Raw genomic sequence first — 25,301 nt, 5'->3', positions numbered from 1 at the left:
CCATTATTTTCTGACTTCAGTCCTCAATGATTTGCCAGCAATTGGTCAGAAAACCACAATTTTATGAGAAATAGACCAAAAATATGTAACAAAAATCTGGACATTCTGTGAAAATCTGTACAGTTGTAAGGTATGGTGGTGTGTATGGTGCATGGTGATATGTTTATACAATTGACTGCAAAAGGTTTTCACTGAGCATGCTTCCTTACTTTTGCCAATACATACCACATCTGCCCAGTTTATATTCAAAACTTTATGCCGCGCTAGCAATGACAGTGTTGTTAAATCATAGTTCTAAAGCTTAACCTGTTCATCCCCTGCCAAAATGAATTTGAAATAAGTCCCATCTTCTAACTGTATGAATTAGAAAGTAAATACTGCAATAACTGATAGACAAAGATAAGACTGCATCTGTGTATATATTACATATGCACAATGCACATACAGGGCTGTATTTCTAGTTGTTTACAGATTGTTAAAACAGCAGGGTTTTTTTTAATACAGCAGGATTTAACTTTGCTTACAAAAGTACAAGTTTTAACTTTCTATGAAGAATTAGGTTAACCAGGCGATGTGTCGCAGTCATGGGATCCCTTTCAACAATGACCTCGGCCATTAGCAAACCATTTACATTAAGACTCACAAACCTAATATATGTAAATGTGTAAGCAGATACAAACATAAGCTGACATTTCTAAGTATGCTGTACAACATGAATGAAAACATGTTGCACAGTAACATAAGTAAGAACCTTTTGTTATACAAATTAGTAAATAAAACTGAATAAATAGAAACATTTCTAGCATCAGGTACCGTGCAATCATTTTCATCCACAGAAGGTTGCCATACCATGCAAGAAATAGGGGTGCTAGACTGTACATTAATGCACTTTGTTATGTTATCAAAATGCCACCATTTATGTTTCTATAACACTACAACCGCCAACATCAGGATATACATTTCATTAAATATGTTACATCATTTTCACCACACATGAAATGCTCACTGACATCCAACAATGCAACAGAATGCAAAGCAAAATTAAAAGTGGCATGTTGTAATTAATCACCTTGAAACAATTTGTTACTTGCTAGACAAGCTTCTTGCACACATTTTTGGCAAATATGTTCTCCCTTTTTTTTTCAAATGGCTATGTTTCAATGCACAGCAAATTAATCAGTCCTAAAAAGCTTTGTTCATATTTCTATCAGCAGACCACATGCTGAGGGTAGTTTTGATTCAATCTGTACTCCAGGAGAAAAGCTACAGACAACACCTAATGTAAGTAAACAGAAAATGACAGCCTCTAAACTAATCATGTCACACTAACTGACTACCCATTAATATCCAACATGGCAATAAACAGGGACACTTGAAAGTTAGAGCTTCAAGAGTTTCTGCAGTCACCATCATTTCTCCCCTCTGTGCACAAAATCTATATTTTTACTATATTTCACATGAACTACATTATATTTAAAAGTATTCAAATATTTCCATATTTAAGTAAAACTGTAAAGCATGACAACATTTTGGCAAACGTTTACAGTGCAAGTTAAGAAGGAGCTAGCAGCCTGAGTTTTTGACTGCTTTTTTCAAGCTTGGTTTCAAAATCCTCTAGTGATGGACAGGTAATCATACTCCTAGAAAACCTGAGCGAAGTAAATAAAAAAAAAAAAAAAAAAAAACAGAACTTTCCACAGAGAATAAAACAAAAGGTGTGAGAACATTTTAACAAAATAATTAAGTACTAGTAATTGTTAGGTTTCAGTCAGCTCTTTAAGGTAGATTAAGGATTACTTCATTCATACACATAGCGCAGAGCTGACATGGATGCTTAAAAATTAGGAACAAGATGCATGTACATCTAGTTCTGTGCTGCATTTAATAAATGCTTTCATAACAAACGTGTCTGTATACATGATAAGAAAACAGTCTAAAACCGCTCATTGGAAAATATCACTTTAGCATACAATAAAATAAAGGGTCATTGTGGAGATGTACTGAAGTTCTGGAACTTTGTTCACCATATCTTACATTTTTGAGTAAAAGTGCCTACAGTTTTTTGGTTACATTAGCTATAAACAAATACCTTTATCCTTACCTCTTTCATTTCAAAACATGCAGTAAAAAAGCGTAATTTTGTAAGTGAAGGGAAAGCTAAAAGGCATTGAACAGTCTCTAATAAAGTGTTTCTAAGCATGGCAAATTAGAATAACTAACTACACAATAGCAAAAGAATGATTCCCTTGAAATTTAGGGTGTAAAAGAATGACAGAAACAAAAACACTTCAAGTTCTGTTATCAAAAGTTATTGAGTTTCTCGGAATACAGTCAAGAAAGTGTGAAACAGACTTTTATCTTATTTTATATATTCTTACTTCATACAGTAGAAACAGATAACAAGAACTGTTGAAAAATATGAAAGATTCTGCCTTGGAAGTACAAAATGATTCCCTGTAACTCCTCAAACTTGTGAATATAACTCAAGAAGTCATGCAAGGACAGCAGAAACTCCACAAAGCAACATACCATGGTCTGTAGCAATCACAGTTTTCAGTCCAGCAACATCAAGCCAATCATTTTCCAAATAAGCAATCATCATGGAAACATGTGACAGCCATGTGAAGAAAAACACTTTTTGACACTCAAATTTCTCTGAGTTAAGCATGTGTGTTTTGGCAGAAGTGCTACCATATAAAGAAAACCATTTAACTTGTAGCAGAAACTATCCAGAAGTCAGTGGTTCACAACTCTTTATGCTGCTTTGACAGGAGTATTGGTTCATAGGTTTGTACTAGGCTAATGGCCCTGGGGCCTTTACAAGCCTAGCCATATGATTACCCTGGAATCGTGTCACCTGACCTTAGTTCTCAGTGCCTCTGTTGAGTAGAGCCACTGGAGTGATCCCCGGGGTGAATTTTCTATTTCCCATCCACTCATCAAGATTCCTCTTGAAGAGGGTCAGCGGGGTGCTCTGCTTGACATGTATGGGAAGTCTATTCCATAGCATGGGCAGTCTCTGGGTTATGAACCTGTCCCTCCAGTACATTCTCTGTTGATTGTGGTAATCAGGTTGAGGTCTCTGGAGTGTGTAGTGCAGAGGGATTGGGATTTCTTTAGATGTAGCATTTCTAACAGAACTGGGTCAGACATGGCTTTGTAAGTCAAGTAGAGATTGCCTCTAAGTAGGTGATATGAGACAGAGAATAGCTGGAGTTCTTTGAGTCTGTCCATATAGGACAAGTGTTTAAGGCCTAGGATCCTCTTTGTGAAGTACTTTTGCAGTCTCTCCAGTGATTGCAGGTGTCTAGTTAGGTACATGCCAAATGGGGCATTGTACTCAATGACTGGTCTAATGAGGGAAGCATAGAGGGAGACAATGACCTCTTTCTTCCCGAATGCAAAAACTTAGTAATGAGATGTGCCACACAGAAGGACTTTCTGACCACAGTGGCAATGTGGTGATCAAAAGAGAGGTTGCTGTCAACCTATGTTCTCAGATCTCTTATAACGCCTTCTGTGTTCCATGGACTACCATCAATGTGGTAGTTTATGGGAACCGGGTTTTTCCCAAAGGGGATGATGACACATTTTTTGGGATTGGGCTTAAGGTCATGGTTCTGACACCAGTTGTTGGTCTCAGTGAGGCCATTCTGTAGAATGTCAGCATCACATGGGGAGTTAATAATAACTCCCAACTTGCAATTGTCTGCAAACATTGTCAGCCAGAGTCCCTTCATGTTGGCCTGGACTTCAGAGAAGTAGATACCAAACAGGAAAGGACCCAGGACTGAAACCAGTGGGACTTAACTTGTGATTAGTCGGCAGTCTGACTTGGGAGTCAGCTACTTTCACACTGTGGGTTCTATCTGTAAGCCAGTTTGAAACCCACCTAGTAATATAGGGGTTGATGCCTAGTTAATGAGTTTTTCTATGATTCCTGAGTGGGGAATGGTATCAAAGGCCTTGGCCAGATCAAGGTAGGCTATGTGAACCACCTTGTCTTCATCCACAGCTCTGGTGGCTGACTCAAATTAGTTGACTGAGTTGAGCAGGCATGATCTACCCTTCACAAAACCAGACTGTGTGGGATCCAGAGTTTGGAGATTCCCTATATCCTTGTTTATTAGGTCCATGATGATGTGTTCCATAGCTTTGCATATTAGACTCGTCAGGCTAATGGGGCGATAGTTCCCAGGGTCTGTAGTTGCTCCTCCTTTGTGGAGAGGGATGACTGTAGCAGTGTGCCATTCAGTAGGGACAAAGCCTGAGGTGAGGCTGTGACTGAACAGGGCAAACAGGTGAGGTGCCAGTTCACTCTTTAGTTCATGTAGAACACAGCCAGGGACATTGTCAGGTCCCATAGAAGCTGTATTCTTGGCCTTGGACAGTATTGTTTTAACCTGTGCAGCAGTAGTACTGGGTGCCTGAAAATCTACTGGTATTGTGATTGGTCCTTTGTGGGGGGAGAGAGGGGTAAAGTTGGCACTAAATCCATTGGCCAGTATATTTGCAATATCTGTTGGCTCAGTATAGGAGGTACCATTGTGCAGTAGCTCAGAGCAAATCTGGGTATTGCCGTGGAGATTCTTTACATAACTATAGAAGTCCTTGTGGTTATGTTTGCTATCTGCTGCAATTCTGTTTTCATAGCTAGCTTTAGAGGATTTGATGAAGGATCTCAACTTTTTACTGAGGCTGATAAGGGAGTTTTTCCATTCTTGGGATTTCACCTTATCGGCATCAGTTTCCTCCTTCTGTTGTAGAGTTTGTTTATGGCATGGGACCACCAGATTGGCTTGCTTTTTTTTTTTGGAGGAGAGTGTCTTGGTTCTATTGGGTATGGCAAGATCCATGCATTTGTGTACGTGCTCGTACAGTGCATTGGTGTATGATTCAGCAGTCATGCAACTATTCTCCACTTGCATGGGTGCCGTGAAGTTAGCCACCTCTGTTTTTAGGAGCCCAAAGTTAGCTTTGGAGAACTTTTTCATGGTGGTTACCTTTGCGGTGGGGTGGGTGGAAGGGATGTGGATTTCCAAGGTGATTAGTTTGTGGTCAGATCTAACCAGGGAGGAGCTGACTTTTGGTGTAGAGCAATGGTCGCCCATGTTAGTAATGACCAGGTCAAGGTTGTTGCTACCTCTAGTGGAGGTAAGAATGACCTGGTCCAGGGCATTGGAATTAATGAACTTCAGGAAACGTTAGGCAAGTGTATTGGTACATGAGTAGTTTTCCCATTTAATGGAGGGGTAGTTGAAGTCGCCTAGTATGGGAGCATTAGGTTGGACCCTAATATTCTCCAGGGTGCTTAGGAACATGGAGTATGAGTCTTGGGACTTGTTTGGAGACGTATAGCAGGCTACAACCTGAATCGCTTTCTTACCCAATGTTAGCTGCACCTGAAGTATCTGTGATACATTATGTTGGGCTACCAGTCTGGAGGTGTGCACATCCTTTAAGAATATGGAAACACCACCGCCTTTGGAGCTTCAGTCCAAGTTCTGGGGCTGAAAGGTGTGGAAAGCGTTATAGCCTGGTAGTGTAGGAGTGCTCTCTGCTACCCTGAACCAGGTCTCTGTCACAGTACAAAAGTCAATACTCTCCATTTTAAGGAGTGCTTCGAGCGAGTGCATTTTGAGATTTAGACTTCTAGCACTGAGCAGCATGACCCTCAGACTGCATTTGTTTGTAGCTGTTATGGTGGTAATTTGGTCTTTGGAACACCGCCTAAAAAGGCACTATAGGGGTGTCAAGAGCCAGTGTCCGGATGCTCAAGAGTGACAGATGTAGACCATCTCTGTCAAAACTTCGAGGTCTGTCAATCATGTCATCCCAGGCAGACAGATACTGGTTCCCCTTAGAATGACACCAGAAACTTAGCCAATTGTTGAAATCTATCATTTTCTGCTTGTACTGTGCCATTATTCTGGGTGATGGTAGGATGATGCTCAGGGCTAGGGTCATACCCCCCCTGGGCTACATAATTCGATAGCTCCTCCATGTCTCTTTTCATGTAGTCCAGGGAGGTACATCTCAGGTCATTCACACCCACATGTACAATGACAGAGTCATATTTGTACTTGTTGAGGGACCTGGGTGCATGCGTTATGTGGCGGATCCTGGCACCTGACAGGCAGTTGACTGTTACTTTCTCCTTATTCAGCCAAGTGAGTGGGACATCAGTGTGCCTCACTATCGAGTCATCTATGATTATTGTGTTGGGCATGCTGTTTTGCCTTAGGGGCCTTGGTTGAGTGGCACACTGTTTATGAGAGTTATGTGTCTTGTGATTAGTGTTGTGTTGTGGTGGTCGAGTGCATTTCTACCTTGGAGGTCTCTGCTGTTTGGGCAGATTTTTATTGAGAGCCTCCGTGAAGGTGGGTGTGTGGTTTGTGTTTTTATGTGAAGGCAGTGCTGGTGTGTGTTCTGGAGGGCTATGTATTCCATGTGGTGCGGTGCAAGTGTTGACCTTCTCCTCTTGACCAGCTATTCCGGTCTTGGCTGGAGAGTGCGTGGCTTCCAATTAGGATAAATAAGTACATCTCTTTCACATCTAAGTGTTGGGAGGTAAGAGGAGAAGATTGTTGATGTACATGAGGCAGTTGCTACATTGCCTCAGGATGCCCAAGTTCACCAGACTCTACAGTTGTAGTGATACAGCAGAAGGCAGGCATGTAGTGATATGTCTAGAGGTTTCAAACCTGTACACCTAGTTCAATTTTGTACTTATCTCTCACAGAAAAAGCAGATATTCTTTGTTTGGTGGTATACATTCTAAATTATGCAGTAAAAGTTGTGACTCGCACATTAACATTTTCAGACTATAAATCTTTTAATTGTGTAACTGGCAATATAAAAAAAGCATGTGCCTCTTTGTACAAATGTACCTTCTTTGATGGCACGCATGTACCATTTAATTTAATTTATTTATTTAACATTTGTTTGCTGAGAAAATCCGGCTGGGATAAGACCCAATTTCAGTGGAGGCCTGGGGAGAAAAGCTCCACATATAAAGATCGTACAGAACTTATACAAGAAATTATACAAGAAATATACAAGGCATACAGTACATCAGAAATTACATTCTATGCTATTACAGCTGACATTTGTATTATACAATCATCTGATATAACTCCTTATTTTACTATAGACATTGTAGTATCTCAAAGTAAGATGAGGAAGGGTTTTACAGGGGGAAAATGGATAAAAAAAAGATGAGGTTACAGTAAAAAGTCAACATGAAAACTCATACAATGTCAGCCTTCTGGAAATCTTGCTTCCACAATCTAATGACCACTACACCATTAGAAAAGTGGACTGCAATTTGACAAGCAAAATAAAACAAACTAAGAAGATTTAGTATGCATTTCAGAATTGTAATGGAAACAGTGACAATGGCGAGTTACTTGGAAATTAGAAAGTAAATCTGTAATTTATTTTGGTCTTATACAGACTGGTTGTAGGCAACAGTTTATTGAAACATAAGAGTTTTAAAATTAATCTCTTTTCAGAGACTGCAGTTGGTTCACAGACCTATCCAATGGTAGATGGTTTGATTCTGGTTTGACAACATGGACGTTAGACATTTTCTGACAAGTCATACCAGTTCAAAAAGAGAATTTCTTTAGATGAGATTCAAAATATTCAGAGTTACCACAGAATACTTCACAGCATTGTGATAAAGTATTTAAATACATTCACCTTAATGTTCAGAAAGTTAAACAATACCGTTTGTTTTCACTTTTTAATGATAAACTGGAGGTCTGTAGAACAAAAGGAGATTATATTTTTATTCTCAAGAGAGCATCTACGTAGTATTTATCAGCTGTACTTCCAGGGATCATGAAGGAATTTGACTAATATATTCAGACAGCCACACATACAAACAGATGTATTACACACTCAGAAACTAATACACTGTGACACATGTAAATATATATGTATGTGCACACACAGATACGTGTATGTATGCATGTGTAGGCAATTTTCAACTGAACCAACCTTACAGTGGAGGTTCTGGAAGAAACACCTGTATAATCAGTACTACATGCAAGAATACCTCAGAAATACAACACAATACAAATTCACAAGCGAAATAAATAAATGCATACTCCAGTTACACTAAGCAACATGATAAGCTATGCTGGCAAGATTCAACAATAGGCTAGCAGGTAATAAAAACAGCGAAAATAAAAGTAGAGAAAGAGATGAGATTGCAGCATAAGCTTAACAGAGTAGGACAAAATATCATACGGTTATATTACATTACTTCTAAACACTGTATAAAGAATACAAATTATACAGATTAAATAAAATACAATAAACAAATAGCCCAATGGCATCACAGAGCAATTAATCAAAGATATAAATTTAAAACTACCCAGAAGTAGAACGAATAAATTCATCAAACGGACATGCATAGGTATGAAGAATGCCAGGATTTAATGGCTATTTCACCACAGCAGTCTGCAAAATTCAAGTTAATGTTCCTAAATTGGTGATAACTGACTTTCACATTTATGTTCTTAAATTCAGTAAAGTGACATCTGACACTTGTCCTACTTCATAAACTGACCCTGGTCAAAACAAATACATAATGAAATAGATCTTTCTAAAGCACTGTTGGTCCAGAAAGTGTCCAGTCAAGCTTGTGATAAAACAATTAAACTAAACAGGAGTCAATTCACGGCATCTAAGTTACTAAAAATGAAAGGAAAAAATGAAAGATTCCAGCAAACAGGTTTCCAGAATTGTGTTGAAATAAGTCCAGAGTCTCTGACTATCAAGAAGTGACAAAACAGATGAAGGCATCACACTTCAAAAGCAAAAACACCTAGCAGCAGCAACCTCCAAAATTCAAATCAGTGTGTCTCCATGAATCAATAAAACCACTGGTGAGGAATCTAAATGTTACTATAGAATTAACCAAAACAGAATACTAAAAAACAGGTAAACAACCGGATACTTTCTGTAAAGTCTTTAATCGTGCCAAAGATATAAAACACTCCAAAATATCACAATTCATCAAACATTAAGCATTTTCGTCCATCACAGGGGACTTTATCAGAATGACAGTGATATGAATGTCATTTCCTTAAATAATCTTCTCGACCTAAGCACTTAAAGATGCAAAGTATTATTAAAAAAAAAACAAAAAAAACCCACTAAAATCTAAATACAGTATAATAAATACATTTATAATATAACCACTGACAGTACAATTCAAAGTACAAGGATAAACAAGCCTAACCTATTTAAACTTCAATAGCATTGTATATAAACTGTAAATAATGGTTAAAACCCTGTTAAAACATAAATTATAATTTATCTGCTCACAATTTGAGAACAGGCTGCATGGAAATGCTTTGAGTTATGTAATTAAGTCAGCCAAATCCCAGACAAACAAACTCTGATAATAATCAAATGGGGCTACTGATCAGTCAACCTCACAGAAGAGATGCAAACATCTCTTTATTAGAAATGATCACATCTGAGAAACAATGCAGGGTACAGAACAGAAAAATGTTGTGATACAGAGTTTAAGGTAAGCTGAAAAAGGAACAATCTAAAAGACAGAAGGAGGGGTGGAAAAAGGGAAGGGAGAGGGGAAAAACAGTTGTAGAGGCATGCTATGAAATCTCCTCTCTGGGCCAGTAATCAAGGAGATTGAATCCTCGCAACTGACACTGTAGAGGAACATTTACTTGGAACAAAAATAGAAACACACAGTATTTCTAGATGCAGCACTCTGCATCAAGCACAATTTCCCTTAAGAGCATACAGGGAACACACTCAGATTGGGGTCTGGGTTTCTTTCTCTCTCCAGGTTCCCAGTAAGACTCTGCATTGGTACAGCTACAGTACAGAGTTGAGTCCTCAGCCAAGCGTCCAACCTAAGCCAAATCCTTCATCACTCACTCTGTGAAACTAGTGCTTTGTGTCCCAGCTCCAAACAGCTGACACATGCACTCTTGGAGATTTGATTTGAGCACACACACACACACACACACACACACACACACACACACACACACACACACACACACACACACACACACACACATATACACACCTGGGAAAGGCTAGCACAGATTTACTAGCTATGCCCCCTTCTGCCCAGATTTTAAGGTAGTTAGTGCCATCAGACACTCCAAAGCCAGCTACTCTAAGGCTCTTAGAAGGGTACCCAATTATAATGAGTGAAATTAATATTAATACAAATGGTAGTGTTTTGACCAATGCAGGAGGGCTTTTAAGAGTGGCCACAGAATCACCAAAATGATATAAGTACTCTCAAAGGTTAAAATATTCTCTAAAGGACCAGCCACAATGTAAGGTTTAAAAACATTTAATAAAAGAACATAAAATATGGAATATCTATTTACAATAAAGACACACAAGGGTTTCAATCACAGAATACATTAAAATAACACAGATACAGAAAAACAGTACTTGACTAATCTCACTATATTCTCTTGACTGATCTAAAGAATTACTATTTCCTGGTTCACTTACTAGAGCAAGGCAAAATGAAGTGGGGGAGAGATCCTTCTATGTCAAGTTTCAAGAAACAGACTGCCTTGAGGCTTCTCTCTCATCATTTTGTCCTAGATAACAAAATGACATCACACATATCTGGTCATCTAACTTTTGGTTCCCATGCTACCCCCATTGCTAGAAAATGAACCAGAATTTAGCACATATCTGTTACCATAGCCTAGTACCAATCTATAAACCTATGAACTTATGAACCATACACGCAGCTAGTGCTTTGCTGAGATTTGTTATAGATTTGGAAGCTATAAAACCATTTCAAACTTCTACCCTTCCAGAGTAGCAATTATTTCACTGCCAAAGACAATACAGAAGGCTTCCTAGTACTTGTTTTCACAGGCATTTCATTTCTGGCTGCAATCAGAACTGTAAGACACAATCATTATGGCCTAAATACACACTCACCATAGTACCAATAAAGCTCTCCTAACCTTCACAAACACCATCAACCAATACAGAAATAATGGTTTTCTAGTCTCATCCATATTCCTAAATATGTCCAAAGCATTCAGCACTGTCTTAATGAACTTTCATCCCTTAATTTCATGGTTCCATAATTACCTATCTGGCAGACAACAAGTTGTAAAATGGCAACATGATTTATCCTCTCTGTCACCTGTTCCACAAGCTTCTATCTTGGGTCTACTCCTATTTAGCATTTTCAACAGGCTCCACACTGCCACTCACCTAGGTACAATTTTACAGAATGCAGATGATTCCATGCTCATCTGTTCAATACCCCTCACTCTCTAAACTCCTAGAAATATCCTAACTTTCCTTCACAGCAGTAAAATCCTGGCTGCCTGACTCTCAGTTAATACTGAATCCCAACAAAGCTAAATTTATGATTTTTTCAAGCAACAAAACTTCAGCTCTACAGTCCCGTTTTCAGATATATATGTCTACCAATTCCAAGATTGAACCCGTATCACACAGTAAGCTACTTGGGGTTACAATCAAGAATAACATGAAATTTGACAAACACTTGTCTCTTACCATAAAAAACATCCATATTAAACTAGGTTGACTTTACAGAATTAAACCTTACCTCTCCAACTCCACAAGACAATCTATTGCCAGGACTCATCTACTCTCTACTCTTCTTTATGCCTCTCCTATCTTCACCAATCTGAAGAAAACAGATTTAATAAAACTAGACTATTGTTACACTACAATTGTCAGATTTGCTACCAACTCATCATATAGATCCCATCACTGCACTGCCTTAGGTCAGTTAAACTGGCTTGAGTTACCTAATTACCTAACTTTCATATAGCTTATAATGGTCCATGGCATAATATACCAGCCTGACAAGTGCCCAGCACTCTGGCTCCAATCTAATAGAAGACATTTGAGATCCTAAATTTCTATTACAAGTCACAAAAACTAATACACTTTGGAGATATTGTCTACTCTAATCGAATCTCCATGACTTGGAACTTAACCCGCCCCCCCCCCCCACAACACATCCTAACCACTGCCAATCATGCACAGTTCAAAATACTTCTGTTACAGTGACTAGTTCAAAATACTTCTAAAGTCCCATCTATCTAATTCTTGGCTCTACTCTTGCCTAACTCCTGATTGACTATCATTCTCTTTGTCTAACTCCTGGCTGACATCCAACTGCATTGTTTTTTCTCTTACTTGTCTATCTCCCTCTGTAGATGTTTTCTGCCTGCTTGATATATGTCTATCTTATCTCACCTATAAAGTCATAGGTTCATAGGTTCATAGGTTTGTACTAGGCTATCAGCCCTAGGGTCTATACAAGCCTAGCCATAACAATTCCCTGAATATTTCTTCCCACATTATTTACTTTCCTGGACCCCTGTCTAGCAGGGCGATTGATGTGATCCCTTTCTCCCATCCAATCGTCAAGGTTCCTCTTGAAGAGGTCCAAAGAGGCACTCTGCTTGACATGTATGGGCAATCTATTCCAGAGTCTGGGGAGTCTCTGGGTCAGGAACCTATCCCTCCAACATGTTTTGTTTATTGTGATGACAAGGTTTAGATTCTTAAGATACTCTGTCCAATCTTTTCACCATCACTCTAATTACTTTACTGTACCCAAACTCCTCACCTACACCATGTACAGTTTTTTGCATATGAGAAATAGTAACATAGTCATATGTAAATAAATTCATGGTTATATATGTATAACACATGAAACAAACATTTTTTCTACTATTTTGATGTACTACTTTGTACGACTTATGCTTCTTTATATATGTATAACTCTGTATATGTATTATGTATAAATTATTTTATGTTACTACTGAATAAGATTACAACCTATGTCGTCTCCGCTGAAAATGGGCCTGTGCCCAGTGAGACTATCCTGGTAAACAAACATCAAATAAAAAAATAATAAATAAATAAAGTAAGTAAGTAATTTAATTTCTTACTATTTTTCAAAGTTAGCTGGACTGAAATTAACCTCTCTTCCAGTATCCTCTGTTAAAACATATACATTTAATCAGTTACAGTACAGTTTTTCAACTCAAGCATCTGTACAAATCAGTTTGATATTCAAATAACATACAATTATCTACAAAATTGCAGCTAGCTGTGCTGGCATATGTTACACATCCACTGCACTACTTCTCCTGGCATAGGTGGCAATACCTCACATTGTCACATAAGCAGACAGGGATACATAAGAACAGTATACATTAACTAGGCATATGTACCTCTAGATAAAGTACAATTTGTTTTGAAGGAACAAAAATTTATAAGCTATACAACTTCTTAAATTAGGTAAGTTCACAATTAAATTTCAAGAGATTTAAGAAGCCAAGCCTTAAAATACATGTACAATATGCCCTTACTTATTTAGCCTTTAACTTGTACATATAAAAAATTCCATCACAGCTCAGCAAATGCTTGTTAGCACAGTTTGCACTAAGTTATTCACTTACATTCTCAGAAAATCTGGAGTACTAATGCATAACAAAGTATTATGCACATAGCTATTATCACACCCTGATGGCAGTGTGGGGTTAAATGTCTCCACCACTGCCGCATAAAAAGCAAGAAAAATTCCCATGGACAACCATGGCAATGACTGGACTAAAATACTTGCTATATTTATATTGTATGTCTCTTAACCAGTTAAGTTTACTGAGTTTTCACACACCCTTTTCAGTAACAGCCTAGGAAAGAAATGTAAGTAGAAATGTAACACATGCAAATGCAAATAAAGAGTCTAAAATGACAGCAAAAATGAGGGAATGCAAAAAAACACTGAACTCATAAAATATAAAATACTTCTCTCCCACTAAAGAAGACCTACATTAGTAAACCTCAGTTAAAAAACCCAGATCAAGCATCACCTGAATAGAGTTACTTTCAATGAAAATTTTCATCCCTCTAACCAGTAGCCACCAAAGTACCAGTACACAAGACAAAAGGGCACACAACGCACACAACACCAAACATGTACAACACTAAATCTGTTCCCTCACCTATCCCCGTAATCTCACCTTAACCTGCAAACACACTCACACATACACACTAACACATGAACACTAACTGCTATAAAGTGATCTTGCACATTTTATACCTATCACCTTTTCAGTCCAGCATTCATTCTCCTACAAACTCTTACCTATCTCCACTATATAAAATTTTAATTCAGCCATATTAGAATCAAACAAACAAGCACTCATAGGTTCATAGGTAGGTACTAGGCTATCGGTCCAAGGGCCTACGTAAGCCTAGCCAGCAAGGTACCATAGCTTACGCCACCCAAGAAAGTTATTTTCCTGTGCCACTGTCCAGCAGAGACACAGAAATGATCCCCGGGGTGTATTTCCTATTTCCCATCCACTCATCAAGATTTTTCTTGAAGAGTGCTTATGAAGAACTTTGCTTGACATAGATGAGTAGCTTGTTCCAGAGTATAGGAAGTCTCTGGGACAGGAATCTATCCCTCCAGCGTGTCCTGTTTATTGTGGTGACAAGGTTTATGTCCCTAGAGCATGTAGCTTGGAGGGATTGAGATTTCTTTAGGTTTAGCATGTCCAACAGCTCTGGGTTTGACGTAGCTTTATATGTTAGGCAGAGATCACCTCGGAGTAGACGATATGCTATGGAGTAAAGCTGGAGTTTTTGAGGCAGTCAGTGTAGGGCATTTGTTTGAGGCCAGTAATCCTCTCTGTGAGGTACTTCTGTGGCTTTTCCAGCTGCTGCAGATGTCTTGTGAGGTACATTCCAAAAGGGGCATTGTACTCTATAATGGGTCTAAAGAGTGACGAGTAGAGGGGAACAATTACCTCTTTTTTCCTGGATGAGAACCCTTTTATGATGAGGTGTGCCACGTAGAATGACTTCCTGACTGCTGTGATGATGTGACTATCAAAGGAGAGACTTCTGTCCACCTGGGTCCCAAGGTCTCTTATCACGCATTATGCGTTAAGTAGATTGCTACCTATGTGGTAGTTCATGGGTACAGAGTTTTTACCAATGGGGATGACACTGCACTTTTTGGCCTTGAGCTTGAGGTCATGGCTCTGACACCAGGCATCTGTCTCAGTGAGGCCCTTCTGTAGGATGTCCACATCATTTGGGGACTTGACTATGGCTCCTAGTTTGCAGTCATTTGCAAACTTCATCAGCCAGAGGCCTTCTGTGTTAGCCTGTACTTCAGAGAAGTAGATACCAAACAGGAGTGGTCCTAGGACGGAACCCTGTGGCACTCCACTTGTCATTGCCTTGAGGTCAGATTTGGAGTCTGCAACTTTTACAGCGTGGGTTCTGCCAGTGAGCCAGTTGGCAATCAATCTTGTGATGTAGGGATTTATACCTAGTTTAGTCAGTTTAGCTATAATTCCAGAATGGGGGATGGTGTTGAAAGCCTTGGTGAGGTCAAGATAGGCTGTGTGAACCATCTTACCCTCATCCATGGCTTTGGTGACTGCCTCAAAGAAGTTGATCAGGTTCAGGAGGCATGATCTTCTGCCTTTCACAAACCCGAACTGGGTGGGATCCTGAGATTGGAGGCTACCAATGTCTTTGTTTATGAGTTCCATGATGATACGTTCCATGACCTTGTAATCGCTCATTTTACACCTACACAAACCTTTCTACAAAATGAGTATTCTATCTTTTAAATCCCAACTATATTTTACATAAATATATATATATATATATATATATATATATATATATATATATATATATATAGAGAGAGAGAGTGATCTATATATATATCTATATAAAGATATATTTACACACATGCAAACGTATATATAGAGAAATAAAGAGAGTTTGCAGTAGCCAATCAACCATCCCATTTTTGAAATAAAGAAAAGAAGCCAAAATACTAATAGAAAATCCAGTGAGTCACAAGAACAGGAGAAATTCTACATAAAGCAAAACAGGCATATTCTACACAAACAATAAACAGATCAGGACTAAACCCCAGACACTGGAGCTATGACGGACAAACCTTAATAACAGAATCACTGTGATGGTCTATGAACTAGATTATACAGACTTCATAAAAAGTTACTTTTCAGTTTACAATGCAGTATCAGAAAACAGCTTCAGAAGTACTGAAATAAATTGTATAAAAGTGTTGAAGGAAGAAGTACTTCTGTTGGGACACTGCCCTGTAAATCACTAGATCACCACTTACAATCTCTGCCTCTCTCTTTTTACAGCTGTAGTTTTCTTCTTTAGTTGGAAACAGCTTAGCAATGTGCAGTACGGATATTCCTACACATATATAGGGATGCCGCAGAAGACCTGATTTATTGTGATCCATGGCAATCAGGTTAACATCTTTACAGCATTAATACTGACTTATGTCCTTTTTTTCAAGTAACATTGAGTGCAATCAACTAAGATTACCAATCATCTGTTCTACTGACCTCCTGTAAACCACATTTTAAAATACTTGCTTTTAGCTGGATTTGTCATAGAAGAGAAGATGGGTACAAACATTTTTTCTGATATTTTGATTACATAGAAAGAATTTGTCCTACCTTCACATATATCTTAATTTACGATCTACACATAATTTATTTGATTAATATTTATTTTTAAAATACATTGCTCCATAACAAGTTATACCAAAGCCATACAACTAAGTGGTAACACTGCCACCCATTGGTTACAGACTTGCAAATTCAAAGCATTAGAAGGAATGTATGGTAAACAAATCATCCCCCTTTCTCTACAAATGTGGAAGACTACCTCTCGTACTATGAATCAAATGGGAAAACTGTGGAACACTTAAAAGACTCAAATAGAAAGCTCATGGCATAATTACTTTATAATTGCAAAAAAGTTAATATGATTCAATATTTATCATGGATCAATTCTTAAAGCCTGATGTGTGACAGTCCCTTTCAATGTGAAAGTGCAGAACATGGAATTTCTACTACACAAAATGAGAAGCATTCCTCATAATGATGTACAGTTGAGAAGTATAGAAAAAAACTTGGCAGTATAACCTAACGCTTATGGTAGAGAGTTACAACAAAATTATGCCATGAGGGCCTCAACTTTTCTCCCACAAGGGCCTTATACTAATATGTAACTGTAAATCACTTAAGCATGTAATACTCTTGGACTACCGCCAAAATGTATTAAACAACAACAGAACCACATTTGGAAGAGAGCAGCAGGGTTACATTTTCTGTGGTACACATCAGCGCAGTGGCCGGGGAAGAACAGTGATAGACTGAGCGGACAGTCCCTTAAATAAGGGGTAAATGTCAAAAATGAGCCATCTAGATAAAAAAAATGGAGATGTTTCACTCCTTCCCCCAATTCTTATACATTTACTTATGTGGCAAAAGATTTAATGCAGTCTGACATTAATGTGTTCTTTTTACATTAATATCCATACTGACAAATGTGTGCTTTTTACATTAATATCCATACTGACAAATGTACAAAGTCACCATTCATTGTCAAACAGTATGCAAGTAACTTCCACTATATGCCCATCTTCTCTGTGTTTGGACATTTTCATATGATTTACTTGTGGAGTATACTGCACTAAATCTAGATCATAGATCTCGACTGTCCAGATTTTCATAGAATGTCCAGATTTTTTACTCATATTTTTGGTTTGTTCCTCATAAAATTGGTGGGCTTCTGGAAAATCATTGAGGAATGAAGTCACTAAATAATGAGACATTTGAGTTTCATACTTCATAGTCTTCGGAAAATGCATTCTAATTCAAAATCAAATATTCTATCAACTTTCTAAGTTTTTAGGAGCAATATTTATAATATGTCCCTATTTTTGGGCCTTTATTCCCCCATTATTTTTGCCTTTGTCCAGATTTCTTGTGCTAAGAAATTGAGGTGTATGACCTAGATTCATTTCTACACTGTTATTTCATCTTAATGGAGCCACAGTTTACATGGGATGCTAGTTGCAATATCACAGAGTGTAAATACTGCAGACAGGCACTTCTTACCCACTGCCAATGTTGCAAAGCAAAGATTTCACCATTAGTTTCTGTCGCTAAGAATGAGGCACAAATTGTTGTACAGCAGTATCCATGGGATGAAAGAGCTATAGCAGAACAAATAGAACACAGTAGGAAGGGGTCACCCCTAGGGCAAGGGGGTGTTCTCTGCATTCTTCTCAGATCAGCGATGTCTGGTAAAGTTACTCAAGTCCTATCTCTGCATTAATAAAACACTCACTGTAAGTGTTTGCATGGTGCTATAGTAGAACACATGCTGTCACATGGGCAACCTGAATTAGCATATCTTTTATGAAAAGGGGCCCATCTTTTTATGTTTCCCACAGTTCTTAAAAGCCATAAACAAAGAAAAAAAAAAAAAAAAAAATACATATATATATATATATATTTAAATTTCACAATATCTGAAAAGAACAGTGCTGATTATGCAGTTTAAAAATCAGGTTAAAGAAACCTACTTAAATCTCTTCCATTTAACCATTTACAGAATAAATTGATGCTTAAATGGATCAGATATTAACCACTTACAAAATCAAGTGACTGTTTACTGCAAACTATAAACAGTACAGAAACTCGATAAAAATGTGAATAGATCATTTATTAAAGACATTCAGCTTTACGAGTATTTTATTTGGAGGCGCACATGCCTGAAAGTTAATTAATGTTCTATATCTTTTTCTATGCAGCCCTTCTCTGTAACTAATGATAATTTTGTACTGGTCCAGATTATGAAAGAAAACAGTTTTGAACCAGATCTGCTACTTAGCTAACATACGATTAAATAAAAAATAATAAAAATAATGTTTGCTAACTGCAAAAACAGGAAAAGAAATGTAGCAGGGCAAGAAACATTAAACTGCAGGAAGCAAAGGGTGGCATCTCCCATTTATTAAAACAGAGTTCACAATTAAAGGTATTCTACAAAAGGAAGATATGATAAGCTCATCAGGATAAACATTATCACTTACTTCTTGACAACTACTTAAGGTAAACTATGCAGTATGTCTGCTCTCTTACCGCATGCTCCAGCAGATACATGCGAGCAACGTGCAAACAATTACTGCCACAGCTGGAAGACAGTAATGTTTGCAAAGCAATAACAGGTAGACAAAAGAAACAGAAATCATAAAATGGGATGATGGTGGCCAATCATGGACACTCATTCAGACCTCAGTGACCTGATACATACATTCTTGGAATACAATATTACCACTGAGACTTAAAAGTAAGCAATTCTGGTATTTTAATTGGATACTGAAAGAAAAGGGCAACATGCTGTGATGTACAGACAGAGGCCCAAGCTTAAATTCCTTCATGACCCACCTACACAGTATGTGACTTTGAGCAAGATATTCAGTTTCCTTGTGCTCTTTGGTCTTCCAACGGAAAGGAATTAAATATGCTGGTTGACTGTCTACTGTAAACATATTCATACAAAAAATATAGAGTGGTACAGCTACTACCTGGCACCTGCCTATTACCCATGTGCTGCTCTGTTGCATCTCGTCTCCTGCAATCTCTTCATGTTTTTTATCCTTCCACTGCTAGGACTTCTTGGTGGAGCCAGTTTTTTTTATCCCCCAGGCATCATAACATTCCTTGATAAGCACTGTCCACAAAGGGCTTGTCAGAAACAGAAAGCGTAACCTACTTTCATTACATTTATGAGGCATTGCAATCACGGAGTCCCCTGTAGTAACAACACTGTTCTGTCAGAGGTTAATCTACACTGTAACTCAGGAGTAGCACCTGCAGTGCTGTTTGTAGTGACCATAAAATCTTCATAAACTATTATTCACCTCTTTTTTAAAAAGATAACAAGAAATTATATAAAATGCTTTTAAAAAAACTCAGTTAACAGTTATGAATCTGAGTATACAGTCACATCAGGGAAGATGTGAACCTCAGCGACAACTCACAATTGCATGTTTGGTAATGTGTAACTAAATTAAAAGCCTGGTTATTTGTGAGAATTTCTTAAATGCAGTATTGTAACTTACACACCACTGAAGGATCTTTTAATTAAAAAACTAGGAGAATAAAAAAAGATACTGTTTCATCTACACTTATTAATTTTCACTGATTCAACATCTGTCTTGAGACTTGAAAGTTCGACATAGTGCTGTGTGTGGTATGCTGATATAATGCAGTTTCATAAATGCATACATATGTATGAATGGATTTATGCCAAAGCATACTGAGGAATTTATCTTTCTTGAGGCTGAGTGTATAACACTCTATTACTAGAACATCAGGATGTACATATTGGAACCTAAATTTAAGAACTTTAATCTTACTTTGACATAAAAAGGGGTCCATTGCCATCATGGTATTGAAACCGACAAGACTTGGAGACATTAAACAGAATGAACAACCTTCTTGTAAATACAATTGTACCTAGACATGCCACCAATACATGTAATTCCATATAAATTGCAGAAGGTATCAGTTCTGAGTGCACTGCGGGTGCTGTGAAGATCACTTTTGGCTAACATCAAATATTGAAATAATACTAATTTCATGAACTTTAATCATATTTTGACTTATAAGTGGGATCATGTTATTAGAAAACCAAAAGACTTGGAGAAAATAAACAAATAACCTTGTTTAATAATCTGTAAACTAAGCTGCACATGTACTATTATAGCTTGTGACTAGCTATGCTTGCGACTATTTCTTATAAACTGTATTCCTTCTGCAGGGTCCTGAGAGGTTGCTCCTGTCATACAAGGAAGTACAACATGTACTGAATTCCCATCTATTTTCTGCACTCTAAAGTTTACTGCACAAACATATTACTGCTTCTGTACTATGTCCCACAGCCATGTGAGTAAAGGCATGTAAGTTCTGTGTGCCGGGTCACTTTATTTTATCTAGAGGTGAAATGTGTGACTTAAACGGTTGTTTAAAAAAATAAACATCTGTTGCTGAATTTCATTGCAAGAGTATTTGGACGTGTAAGTCGGAGAAAGAAAGAAAGAACGAAAGAGAACATTGAAGATATATCTTTGTGCATACACACACACACACACACACACACACACACACACACACACACACACACACACACATTGCAAATGATACAAAATATCACAGGGTGAAATTTCACATAATATGGATTTTTTTCTACAAACTATTTTATTGTATGGAAATGGTACATGTGATGTTAACTTTGAGCTATTAAACCAATGACATATCACTTGCATACAGCCTCTCTGGACTTTATTGTCAAATGCTTTGTGCCATCTCGGAAGGAGGAGGGGAGATACGTTCCCAGCTCATGTCCCCAGCTATAATTTGAGATATTTAGGAAAGCTGAAGCAATTTTCCTTTTTTTAAGTATGTGTAGATCAAAATTTCCTCTAAAACATTTAAGAATACATTTTTTTCCTACAGTCATGATTTGCTGTTTACATGGAGGATTCTATAATCTTCTGTAGTAAAAAAATTCTGTTCAGCTCAAATAGGGGCTCTGCCCCAAAATCATGAATGTGCAATACAAATTACAGCCCATTCTTCGCCCTTTTTTTTTAAATTTAAACTGTTCTATTGCAGACCCTTTCCTGCCATGTCGCAGGCCATGAAGGCACAGCCGATACTTAAGAATTTCAGCCTTAACAGTTAATGCAAAGCAGACTTTTTTTCTACCACGTGCTCTTTTAACTATTTGGCTGGATAGTATTACAAAACTAAAACAAGTGAAACATTTTCCTTTTTACCTAGCAGACTTATTGATTCAATACAAATAAACACATTTAATTATCAGTATCCATGAAAGTTTGTCTCTTGTTCAGTGACCTGAAGTTTGAGCAAAGAAAGCATGCCTGATTCTTAAAACACTACTTGTACTTTGAATGTTACATCCATGCTTTTAAATGCAGCTCACAAACAAAACCATCTTCGCCAGCACCAAAATGACAGTCATCAATTTTCAGCTTAAGCAGAATTAAGATTTTCTACACAGTTGCAGCAATCCTTTCACTGCTGTCATATGCTTGTTTTATTATTGCTGCACAGGTGCAGCAATCCTATCACCGGTGTCAGATGATTGTTTTCTTATCTAGCAATTTGATTTTGGCTTTGCTTATCGGACTCTGAAAACAGCCAACCCACTCTGTCATGCCACTTCTCTGATCTTCTGAAATGTCCCTGCAACAAACTTTTGTACTCTTTCCCAACTGAAAGAGCTCTAGAGAAAAGGGTTACTGACCTCTGCCTGAAATACAGCAGCAGCATTTTGCCAAGATCCAACCACAACACGTATGGCAGAAGAAACATTGCCTCCCTCCTTTCATTCTGATTCGGCACAACTCATTGCTGTGTGCAGGCTAGTACTGAAGTGTTCTCCACAACCAGTGCACGCATATACTGTTAAGCTACGGTGAAATGACAACTGCCATGGTTACTACTCTCAAAGCACTGCTGTGCAATCAACCACCTTTAATTCTGGGAGGAGCAATGCAGCTGGGTGGGGCTTAAACTAGCTTTTCTTCTCAGGATAGTAATCAGACTACTGCACAAGCTAAAAGAAAAGCACGGAACTGAAGCAAGCCTTGCAACATAACTCCTAACTTCTGTTTATAGTCTGGGACAAGTGTACAGACTTGAGTAATAGACAGAAAACAACCAAGAAAGCCAAATGCAAGGTAATGAGAAAAACACAGGTCTGCTCACTCAAGCATGGACTTTGAGTAATGCAGATTACAAATGAAGGCCACGTTTAAAATATAGCAGAATAAAAGCAAAGCTAATATACTAATAATAAAATTGTGATTATTAGTGTTCAGTTAATCATCTGATTCAGGAGTAACTCTCAAAACAGAAACACACAGGGTGGTACTTAATGACATGAGCTGAGGCAGATGAAGGCAAATCTGAAATACTTGGGTGCATATAAGGGGACCTAAACAAATAATCATCTGTATACAGCTAGTTAGTAAGTAAATAAATAACCTATCTGCAACAGCACAGTTTTATGTAAAAAAAAATGACAAAGTCTCCTGCTCTCTAGAAATATCACAAATCAAATCTCATTTCAGTCATCACAATGAACAGCAGGAAAAAAATTATCCAACAGTGGAAAGCAGGAGACCCTCTTTTTAGACTTGGCACTACTTTCAGTTTTCAGAACAGTACACTAGCAAGTCCTGCTTATTCCAGGAGTGACACTTCGTCACACTGAACATTAAAATATTATTGGATTTCTATCTGCAATGCCAGTTATAAGCACTGGGTACAGATTTAAGATGCTGGACAAGTGGCTGGCTAGGAAGAGGTCAAGCACCTCTGAATTTGAAAAGACTATTGTTGACTGCAGGTGGAAAATAATGTTCATCTATGAGTGCAGCAGTGACCTGGAACTCCCCCCTTGCAGACATGGGAATTAGAGTAAACTGAGGAAGGTTTACATCTCTACTTGTAACATTAACTAATGCCACAAAGTGCACACAAGTCAGACCCAGTGGGTAGATAACTACTGCAAAACTATATCTCTTAACTAACCTAGGCTAAATCTTTTTCTTTGATGGTTTGAGTAAATCAAGACAAGTTTATTTAAATCTTCTGTAAAAGCTGCTGATACATATATTTTGTTTACTGTTCGATAATGTTCTGGTGTACCGTGTGTACTATATGTTATCAATTAGCCTTTGGCCCAGGTAACAAAAAATGTTACTGTGTGTTTATCTCTGCTTGGAAGTCATCTCAGCATTTCTGATACATTAATTCTCTGATAATCAGAACAGTTGCAAAACTACCAGCTACACATATCAAATCACTGCTCTTAGGGCCTAGCAGATGAGCTTGTTTGAAAAGGTCAGAGTGCTGATGCAACAAATACTAAACTCAGAATGCTGACAGTCGGTATTATTTTGTCCACAGGAGGGAATGTTTTCGGTATTTGGAAGGCTTCATTAGATTCTCTCAAAATTAATTTTATTTATCTCTGATGTTAACCAAACAGAAAGCAGGCAAAACTACCTTTACTGTCAGTGCTTCCTGGCATGGCAGACATAATTATTGATATTTTCATTTCTTCATATAACAAGATGCAACAGTGCCACTACCAGAGAGCCTAAAACATGTATTGCCCATTGTTAGTCACCCAAAGTCCCAGCTTTTCCATCTACAGTGGCTCTTAGTATGATGGTCCATCTAAACAATGATATTGTGCAGTACAGTAATGCAGCCACGTGAAGGCAGCATCAAAATTATCAAAAAAAAAAACTATATTAGTAACCTACTGTCCTCATCAGAGGTACAATCACACACACACACACACACACACACACACACACACACACACACACACACACACACACACACACACACACGTACACTGTCAAAAGGAAATTAAGAAAACAGTGGCTGAAAAGGATTAAGCAGCCCACTTACTTGGTTAGTGAATGTTAATTAATGAAATTAAGCTCTTCTTCTCCCTAGCCAATCTAGCACTTGCTCAAATGTGAAAACAGCTGATACAATTTCAATCTGAAAGTAATGCTCAAAAACAACTGACTTATATACTGTGGTGGTCAGATGTACATCTCCGGTGGTGACATTAAGATAACTGTGTGATCAGCTTAGTATTAACTTTCACTGAGCTGACTACCAAACACTTAGTTACAGACTGCAGTTTAGAAAGAGGGCTCCCAACAGAGTAAAAAATAAGTAATAAACTAGCGCAAGCTAAAGTCCCTCAACATGGTATCATCTCAATAGCAGCCAGATGCTCCACTGATGTCAAATTTAGCATTTCATTTATTTATTTGCATTTGTTAACTGAGGGGGACCTCTGATCTATACAGAACGTTTTAAGTCTCAGGCTGCCTACTTAAGTGACTTGCTCAGAGTCCCACAGTGGGCAACTGAAGGCTAACGTAATCAAACCTTGGACTACAGAATGAAGTTTATTAACAACTCAGTGCTTTACCTTTCTGCACTACCTGCATGGATTCAGAGATAGTTCATCATATTTGGGTCAGATAAAATGATTTATGTTTCAACTTTTATATGCAGAGTTGTACCCTCACTGGATGTGAATGACAGGTGCTGCAGTTTGTATTATTACTGTTTTTAAAAAGTTAAAATAAACAATAAAAATAACTTTGTAAAAAAAGGCAGTTCACTAGTTTTCTGTAGCTGCAACAGGTATTTACAGCAAAACATTCAATGTGTCTTTTGCTTAATGCACTGGGACTGCTGGTACACAATGCTGGGATACAGGACTGTTGAATCATCATGCTCAGGGCTGGTTCACAGTATTTTTGGATTACAGGTACAGGACCACTGTAC

General features: G+C 37.9%; 1 protein-coding gene across 7 annotated transcripts in view; it reads right to left on the bottom strand.

The window, feature by feature from the left end:
- The window catches only part of KALRN (kalirin RhoGEF kinase), a 4,346,166-nt gene that overhangs the window by 890,415 nt on the left and 3,430,450 nt on the right, over positions 1-25,301 (bottom strand). Inside the window, exon 1 of one of the 7 annotated variants that reach the window (XM_044074924.1) lies at positions 22,219-22,412. The exons of the other annotated variants lie outside the window; for them this stretch is intronic. Coding sequence (XP_043930859.1) covers positions 22,219-22,303 — 85 coding nt within the window. The 5' untranslated portion in view covers positions 22,304-22,412. Of the gene's footprint in view, positions 1-22,218; positions 22,413-25,301 lie in introns of those variants that run through there. 7 annotated transcript variants of the gene reach the window in all.

Source organism: Protopterus annectens, chromosome 6.part0 (genome assembly GCF_019279795.1).
Source record: "Protopterus annectens isolate FY-2018-M chromosome 6.part0, PAN1.0, whole genome shotgun sequence".
Lineage (NCBI taxonomy): Eukaryota > Metazoa > Chordata > Ceratodontiformes > Protopteridae > Protopterus > Protopterus annectens.
The sequence above is the reverse complement of the archived record's forward strand: the minus strand, read 5'-3'. Positions and strand labels throughout refer to the sequence as shown.